The sequence below is a fragment of the Trachurus japonicus genome, chromosome 5, assembly GCF_045865225.1.
Source record: "Trachurus japonicus isolate A0001 chromosome 5, Traja_1.0".
NCBI classification, from domain to species: Eukaryota; Metazoa; Chordata; class Actinopteri; order Carangiformes; family Carangidae; genus Trachurus; species Trachurus japonicus.
This window is the reverse complement of record NC_140911.1, coordinates 8,145,636-8,154,747: the sequence shown is the minus strand read 5'-3', so window position 1 is coordinate 8,154,747 and position 9,112 is coordinate 8,145,636. Positions and strand designations below refer to the sequence as shown.

General features: G+C 43.9%; 2 protein-coding genes across 3 annotated transcripts in view; one reads left to right on the top strand and one right to left on the bottom strand.

Moving 5' to 3' along the window:
* Positions 1–9,112, bottom strand: part of LOC146987004 (heme transporter hrg1-A-like) — a 349,260-nt gene that overhangs the window by 149,124 nt on the left and 191,024 nt on the right. The window lies entirely within an intron of this gene.
* Positions 4,355–8,519, top strand: LOC146987011 (keratin, type I cytoskeletal 18-like). 2 transcript variants are annotated; one of them, XR_015035825.1, is made up of 7 exons: positions 4,355–4,937; positions 6,396–6,478; positions 6,677–6,833; positions 7,164–7,328; positions 7,418–7,543; positions 7,763–8,050; positions 8,209–8,519. XR_015035825.1 is itself a non-coding variant. In XM_085775947.1 (7 exons), exons 1-7 carry the CDS (start codon positions 4,455–4,457, stop codon positions 8,246–8,248), a joined length of 1,275 nt encoding a protein of 424 aa, XP_085632073.1. In that variant the 5' UTR covers positions 4,355–4,454; the 3' UTR covers positions 8,249–8,519. The 2 variants fall into 2 exon arrangements, 1 of the variants encoding a protein (XP_085632073.1); XM_085775947.1 differs by having other exon boundaries at positions 7,763–7,983.

The window sequence follows — 9,112 nt, the reverse complement described above, 5'->3', positions numbered from 1 at the left end:
TTCATTAACTCAGACTCTCCCACAAATTTATCATCATCGCCGGGGAAACAGAGCTGCATTCATTCTGCGTTTTCAAGGCTTCGACAAGATTAAGACTTATCTTCTCTTCTTTGTCGCCCTGTCACCCTCAATGAGATAATTCCTCATTCTTTGTGCGCGAGGGACAGTAAGAGGGTAATGAAGTAAAAAGAGCTCACCCCCTGACCTGCAGTCTCTTAAGAGGCCAGTGATGTTTTGGTTTGTGTGAAGCTGCTATATGACACAGCGAGTCAGGAATGTGCTAAGAGAGACACGTACACGCTACAAGTCGGAGAGGAGTGGGGTGGTGGAGAAAGAAGATGAGCTGGTGGTGGATACGAGAAGATAATTAGCAAAGATAAGAAACAAACCTATTTCACGACCACTGACCAAGACCGACTGACTGAGAGGAGAGGAGAGGAGAGGAGAGGAGAGGAGAGGAGAGGAGAGGAGAGGAGAGGAGAGGAGAGGAGAGGAGAGGAGAGGGCAGGGTGGGATATGTGATGTGCAATCTTTAAATTAGAGTGAGGAAAGATTAAAATAAAAGTCCACCTAAGCCTATAGCATCGTTATTATCCACGTGTGCATCGTCACGTTTATGATGATGATGATGGCTATTCTTAACTTTGTGGACTATATCGCAATAGAATTACAGGATAAAACTCAAACTGAGAAAAAGTTACAAAAATATGATAAAAAGAAATGCTTTCTCACGGTCTTTAATCACAAATGTCAGTCAAAAAAGTCACTTTTCCAGTTGCTGCCTGTTCAAACACAGAACCCCCTGAATGAATAAACATGAATACAATCTGCACCAAGACCCCGGAGCACTTATATAGCACTAACATATAGATATCATCAGTGTACATTATTTATGTTCTCAGTGGAGGTCTGCAGATATGTACTGTAGGTAAAAAAAAAAAAAAAAGCCAAAGGCGTGGCCATGAAACATGAAGCTGTGAGCTCACTGCAACACAGCATGTTTGCTTTGAGACTCTCTCGCCCTCTAGTGACTGGAAGGTGGAAGTGGATGTTTTCAGGAGGAGGAGGAGTGGCAGGACAGGACGTGGTCATGCAGTGAACTCTCTGCATCTCAGAGAGTTTTTTACCTGAGTCACACTGAGGGTGTTTTATTAAGCCTCATGAGGTCACTGCCTCGGTCCAAACTGAACTGAAACATCCCCAAAGCTGTGTTGTTATGAAACTCGGCACAGACTCTCCTTGTCCGCATGGGATGTGGAGGATTTGCATGAAAGTTTCCACAGATATTCAAGGATAAATTGTAATGAGTTTTCATGATCCCTGAATTTTTCATCTAAGCTCGTTGCTCCCGTTCTCAGCTTGTTGTTGCTTTTTATTTGACTTCTCCTGAAACTTCTGCACATGTAACTTCAATATCTTAAAAACATTTATCCTTAAAGGGATAGTTCAACATGTTGGCAAAGTGGCCCATTGCCATAATCGCTATAGTCATAGCAGTAGGTTTGTTACCTTTAATTTTCGGTGCAAGCTATTTTTAGAACGGCGGAGCAGAGCCGTGAGCTGCTCAGAGCTACGCTACGGAGGCTAATGGGATTTCTTGGTTTCCCTCATCAAACTCATCAAATACACAATCCGACAACTCCAAACGTTCTTGTGGATAAGTTGTGACCTGCACATTCGCCACGCTATTAGGAAACGAGACAGAGTTGTTTTTGAGGCAATGCAGAGACTGCTTGCCAAAAAACTGCCCCCGATGGGAACGTGCATCAGCGGTTTTGCATGAATTTACCTGGAAAACAACTCTGTCCCCTAAAACTATAGGGATTATGGCAATGGGCCAATTTGCCAAAATGATGAACTGTCCCTTTAAGGTGATATATTACCAGGTTATTGACATCCCTCTTTCTCTGTACCTCCTTTTATGAAATGAATCATTTGCTTCTACCTGAGAAATGACAGTAAATGTGACCCTCCAGTGTCCGGTGCAGCGGTTTTACCTCTGCTCCTTTTATGTCTTCCTGTGAAATGTCTTTGTGCTGGAAATGGACATGACATCCCGCAGAGAAAATGCCTCTTAGTCGACACATTTCGCTAACCTCTGATGTGTGACCCCTGCACTGTCCCGGGCCGTGACACTGGAATATGGTCACATAAATTAAAGATACAGGAAGAAATCAAGAAACTGTCCCTTTTAAAGAAATCCTATGTGTGAGTCAGTAAGGGAGTGATCAAGAGAGGAAGGGAGGAGGTAAGGAAATTGGTGTGTATGAGTGTGTCATATGCACATGCACATCCACATGCCTTCCTGTGTGTGTCAGGGGGCACACAGTGAGCCGCATGCATAGATATGAATATGCATCTATGCAGATACGATCTGTTTGACTTGGTATAAAAGTGTGTGAGAGCACTCGTTCTGCACTGAGGCCCGACAAAAGGAAACCAGAGAGAACAAGGGGGGGGGAGTGAAGTTCATTCAAGGCCGTGGCAGCAGAACTAATCTGACAGTTGTCCAAGATTTGTGAGGCACATAAACACCGAGTAGTAGTTTCCAGATTTCTGCTGTGTTACAATGAGTCACAGACTTCGGCTTCTGCTGTTCTTTTCTCCTGTCTTATCTGTGGGAAGAGGTGTGTGTGTGTGCGATTCAGATCGGAGTCTTCATTCATAAAACAACGTCTTAGGATATAAGAGAGGATTGTGTAGAAGAAAAAAATCTAATTTAAAAGCAGGTTTATGTGCCGTGATTATGCAGAAATGTTCAAGTAAAGTCCCTGTTTCTATGGCAGGCCTGGCTGCATGTTGCCAACACACATTCAAACAAACAAAACAGAGGGGAAACGGTCATGAGATATGACTCAGACTGATTTAATTCACTGTTCCTCTTTTATATCTGCCTGCCCTCGTCACAGGTTTGACTGGACCGACTGCCTGACTGACTGACTGACTGCTGTTTCCTTTGCTTTCTGCTGCCTGTTTCCTAAAAGAGAAAGGTGTAAAGAAATGCACAGTATGGAGCTGGTGTGAACAGTGAAACTTGATCAACAATAGTGGTGAGGTAAGCTTAGGGAAAGAAAAGAGCTAGGTTGGATGTGTAGAAGCAAGAGGGTGTAGAAGCTTTTTGCCATTTCAGCCCCAGGGGGTTGGTTCATTTGGCGCTCAGCATGAAAAATCCTCCCTGACCACAACTTTAGCCTCGGTTAAAACTTTCCATGGTCACACACACTCACTCACACCAGAGCCATGCATGCCAACTGGTGGAAAACGAAGCAACTTTCTTTCTTTCTCTCTCTCTCTCTTCAGTCAAGAGTAATTCATCTTGATTATATTGTGGAGCTTCACAAAGGATCGGTGTAAAAAAAAAGAAAAGAGAGAGAGACAAATCTTTTCATGGCAACATATCAAACGTAGCTCTCCTGATTGGTAACGCAGATAAGCCTTCGAGGATAATTGTTAAGAACAGATGTGTTCAGTTGTGATTGGTTAATGAGGGCAGGTTGTCTTTCCCTTCGATTGTGCTCTGAGCTCGGTGTCGGCTAACATAACTAACCCTCTGGGTATATCTGAAGCTCTGTTTTCCTTTCAAACCTGCAGGTTTCTTTGTTTGTTCATGCCACACTATTGACCGTGTTGAAATTTGACCACAACTACTTCGATAAACAAATCAGTGTTTATGCTGCTGGTGTTATCATCTCTAGATAATTTTTTGCTCTTTTTAAGAGCAGTAGAGTAGAAACCAGCGCCAAAAACAGAAAATATGGCTCCGCTCTACAAACATCTGCACTGTATCAGTTTGGTCCAGATAGCAAGGTAGGAAAGTATCTGTTTATTTTGGAGCATGTCTGCCCACAAACTTAGAAACTATGCAGTAAATGGTTGACATTACGCCTTTTATGGGCAGACCAAAGGAATTTGGTTGCATGCTTAGAAAGCAAACCTCATTTTGCAAAGAATATTCTCTATTCTATTCTCTTTAACTTTAATTTTAGTCCTTTTAACCAATTTTACTCTTTGTTGAAGCGTCTACTTAGAGTTTGTCACTGTTTTTCTATCATTATTTGATTTCTGTAGTCCTCTACTGCTCTGATGTGAGTGTTTCAAGTGTTTTCACGACAGAAAAACATCTGATTCATCACCTTGGCAACAGAAAATACCCTGTACGTTAAAATGGGGAACATGTGGGAGCACATTATAGAGCAAGAGAGAGCAGGGAGGGAGGAGGAGGAGGAGGAAAGAGGAGGGGGGGCAGGAAAGAAAAGACTGGGGCGATGCTGCTGAAGTGGGCAGGGTCTGAGAGACCAGCTGTGATTGAGGGAGAAGCCGGAGTATAAAGTTCCCACTTCCCGCTGCCAGCGTCACTTTCTGAGCCGGCCAGCACCGAGCTTCCACGTCCCAACTTTTTTTTTCTCCACTCTTTCCAACTCTCTGGTTGTGTCTAAAACCTTCAACTCTCCAAGATGAGCTACAGAAGAACCGTGCAGCAGATTCCTTCCTCCCACATCTCCATGACGCGCTCTGCGCCCCAGTACCGCGCCGCCAGCATCTATGGAGGCGCCGGCGGACACGGTGCTCGCATCTCCTCCGTCTCCTCATCCTCCCTGCGCTCCGGCGCCCCGATGGGCTCCTCGTCATCCTCCTTCAAGCTGAGCAGCGCGCTGGATGGAGGTATGGGTATGGGTATGGGCGGCAGGGTATCCATGGCAGCCGGTGGCGGCAGCAGCAGCAGCAGCGGCGGCGGCGGTGCCGGGATCCTGGGCAACGAGAAGGGAGCCATGCAGAACCTCAACGACCGTCTGGCCAACTACCTGGAGACGGTGAGGCACCTGGAGAAGGCCAACGGCGAGCTGGAGATGAAGATCAGGGATGCTCTGGAGAAGGGTGGGCCCGAGACGAGAGACTACAGCAAGTACGAGCCCATCATCGAGGACCTGCGCAAACAGGTGAGCATGGAAGGAAATAAAATAATGAAGCTGGAGGTGAAGTTTGATATTTTTATCTAAAAGTGGGAGATTGTGGTAGTTGGTTGAATCTTTGAAACAATAAGACACGACTAGTAAAGTTAAAATACTTTCAAAAAGTCTTAGTGAAAACTGTTAGAACTGTTTTAAATGTGGCAGTGAGTTGTTTCCGTTTGATATCTAATACCTTTGATTGAGAAGTTTTACGTATTTCTTTTGTAAGTTATCAAATTTCGTGCAAGAGAATGAAGGGTGTGGTTGCTCTATACGCTCGAAGCCTCCTCCCTCCCTCCCTCCCTCTGTCCTATTCTCCCCTCCTTCCCTCCCTCCCCCCCTGGTGAAACTAATTTATGCCACAAACTGTCCAGAACTTCCTCCTCTGGTGAATCACGACCACGAGGGTCTCATCAAGCTCCGCCCTCTGCAGACAAAAACCCATTTCCAACTTCTCCTACGTGTAAACGCTCGATCCTATAACTCTGCTGTAGGAGCGGAGGCCCCTCAATGTGAAACAGATGTGTGGTTAATGACACCCACACACACACAAATAATCTCGGACTGCCAGCTGCAACGAGTGTATGTGTGTGTGTGTGTGTGTGTGTGTGCACTGGTTGTATAACAATCAGCTCCAGTCAGGCAGAGTCAAATGTCACATTCTTCTACACACTCCACTTCTTCAGTGCCACATCATGACACACTGATGGTGGCGCTTTGTTTCACTCAGCTCATAAAGGGACTTCGTGTATCTCTCCTCGCCTCCTTTTTTTTTTTTTTTCCTGCGAGACTCGACAGGATATCACGGGCACAATAAAAAATAAAAAAAACGATAAACTGACCGACACACTCATGCAGAAGGAATTTTGCAATCGCTGCACTCACATAAACACATACACAGTTAAATATACAAAGAGCAAGACAGACAAACAGACGGATGAGACGGTGCAGCTGGGGAGGAGAAAAACTCCGTGTGTGACTTATTCAGACAGGAAACCCATTTTTCCAACAATGCTAAAACAAACCAGATTCTGTGCTGGCACTGGAACATCCTCCCTTCCTGCTCTACAGTTTGTGGTTCCCCTTTTTTTTTTCTTTCACCAACCGTTGCCGTGGATTCAACCTTGTTGTGGCGCTCTCATGTGTGCGATTTGGATCTGGAGTCCATATTGTTACATAACGGAAATACTGATGATGATTCAAATCATATGTTTCAATCTGTAGCTGTGTGAAACTTTGCTATAACACATAATGACTCCAGCAGACCACTGAAGTTATGCGCTGAGCGAAGGGGGCTTCTGGTTTACTACTGCTGTTTTTTCTAAAACCCCATAAAACCAGAACCAGAACCAGGACTGAACAAAGAACTAATTCATTATTGTTGAGTTTTTATTTTATTCTATTTCACACTCACTGATCATAAATTCTTCTTTTTTTTTTGCCCAGATCTTTGATAAAATTGCGGACAATGCTCGTTACGTGCTCCAGATCGACAACGCCCGTCTCGCTGCCGATGACTTCAAAGTGAAGTAGGTTGTTTTATATTTAATCCCAGTGTAAATTATGTTGCAATATGCACGAGAAACATCTAAACTCGCTCTCAACATCCTGGACAAACACTCAGTGAAGCTTTGGTGTCAGAGGTTCTGAACTTTGTACGTTTCTATACAACAACACAAACATTTCTGCAGGATTTCACTGATCACGAACTTGTGTCTCTCCCGTAGGTTCGACAACGAGATGGCGATCCGTCAGTCTGTGGAAGCCGACATCGCTGGCCTGAAGAAAGTCATCGACGACACCAACATGAGCAGGATGAACATCGAGAGTGAGATCGAAGCCGTGAGGGAGGAGCTCGTCTTCCTGAAGAAGAACCACGAGAACGTGAGTGTGAACGCTGAAGCTAGATAGATAGATAGATAGATAGGTTTTATTTGTCATTCTTATGCGTCACATAAAAACGAAATTATGTTTCACACATCCACCGTTCGAGATCAAGATCAGTGCATTAATTTCAACAATAAATAAGTAAAACATGTATAATTAAAAACAACATATAAAATGAATGATCATAAATAAAAGAGAATAAAAGTTATCATTAGATAAACACTCTAAAAAATCTATCTATCTATCTAACGCTGAAGCTACACTCTGCACACTGTTGTATTTCATCACAGTAGAGTTTGACATGCCTCTTCTCTGTCCGTCCTGCAGGAGGTGATGGAGCTGAGGAGTCAGATCTCCCAGTCCGGCGTGCAGGTGGACGTAGACGCTCCTAAAGGTCAGGACCTGGCCCAGATCATGGAGGACGTGAGGTCCAACTACGAGAAGATGGCGGTGAAGAACGCAGAGGACCTGAAGAGATGGCACGAAAACCAGGTAATGCAGCGTTTTGTTTTTTTTTAAAAGTGGAAAATCATGAAGAAAAACTTGTTGGTTTTATCTTTAACATCTTTTTTCCTCCTCAGATTTCAGACGTACAGGTGCAGGTATCACAGAACACAGAAGCTCTGCAGGGAGCGCAGATGGAGAAGAGCGACTTGACCAGACAGATTCAGACCCTGGAGATCGAACTTGCATCACAACAGAGTCTAGTAAGAAAAGAAGCATGAAATAATTCAATCTTCTCATTAGATTCTGAATACTTCTCTAAACCACCCTGACCATTGCATAACCTCTACTCACGCATATTTCATTACTTCGTTTTGTGAAGCCGCAAATATTTTCCAAATAAAGGTTGTTACTTTCCCATGTTCTCCCAGATTAGATTTGCATGCTAAAAAAAAACCCTTCTCATTCCTTCTCGTTATCAGAAAGCCTCCTTAGAGGACACACTATGCAACACAGAGCATCGAAACAACATGGAAATGGAGAAGTACAACAACATTATTATCCGCCTGGAAGAGGAGCTGTCCAACTTGCGCGCGAACATCCAGCAACAGACCCAAGATTACGAGGCGCTGCTCAACATGAAGATGAAACTGGAGGCAGAGATCAGCACTTACAAGACTCTGCTGGATGGTGGAGACTTCAAGTAAGAGTTAAAAAAAGAGGTGGAAGAGAAAAAAACAGGTCGGGGCTTGGTGATGATGGTGGTGGAGGTGAATACTAAAGTCATTTGTTTTCAGAGTTTGCATGGTCAAGTATAGGAGGCATCACTACCAGATGTTTCACCGGTGATATGAATACTTGAAAGGCTAAATGTTTTTTTCTTTCGTGTGTGTGTGTGTGTGTGTGTGTGTTTTTTTTTTTTGCACAGACTCCAGGACGCACTCGAAGAGCTGGCGGCCTCGAGCTAATTTGGAACAAAAAGATCTGGGACCGAAAAACAAAAGCGAAGAAGAAACGAACCCACAAGTAAAATGTTCCTGCAGGCCCAGTCAACTGAAGCCATATGTGAACCAAGAAGAGACCACATACTGTGTAAAACCGTAAAATGATTGAAGCACTTCTGAATAAAGGCACTCAGCCACACCACAGTGGAACTGGCAGCAAAACGCAACAACCACTGTCTCACCTGCCAGCTAAATAAAAAAAAACTAAACAAATAAAACTGCCTGTTGACCCAAAGTCCTGACTGGTGTGCATTGTTACATACAAATGTGTGTGATAAGGTGTTGTCATATTTATTGCACTGCATGATTGACCAGAATTGAAGCAGCACATGATGCAAAGAAATGGGCAAAGTGTGGGATCTAATTTCAGTCTAATCTCGCTTGTCCAGTCCCCTTTGTGTTCACACACTGGAAGCATTAATCTTCCTGTTCTCACTCATCTCGGCCATGATAGAGTCACATGTGAGGCTTTTTATGTGAGTCGTTACGGCCACAGATGAGGAAAATATGTTTGTGTTATGTAAGACACACCACAGGCATGCTTACTGTGCACTAACCAGAGACTAAATGACAGGTTGGATGAATGTTTCTGGGATCCAGCTCTGCAGCATCGGTCGGTTACAATTCCCGCTTAACCTAATTTTCTCTTCAAAAGACTTAAATCAATCGAATTGACACAGGCAGACATGAAATATAATTATCATACAGATATAAATATTGTATGAGTTATTAAGAGGGGCCAGTTCTGAAAACTCACCGTTCAAGTAACTCTCTGTAAGTTATGTTAGTGGTGAAATGGACACAAGGGGGCGCTCACATCATTCAACA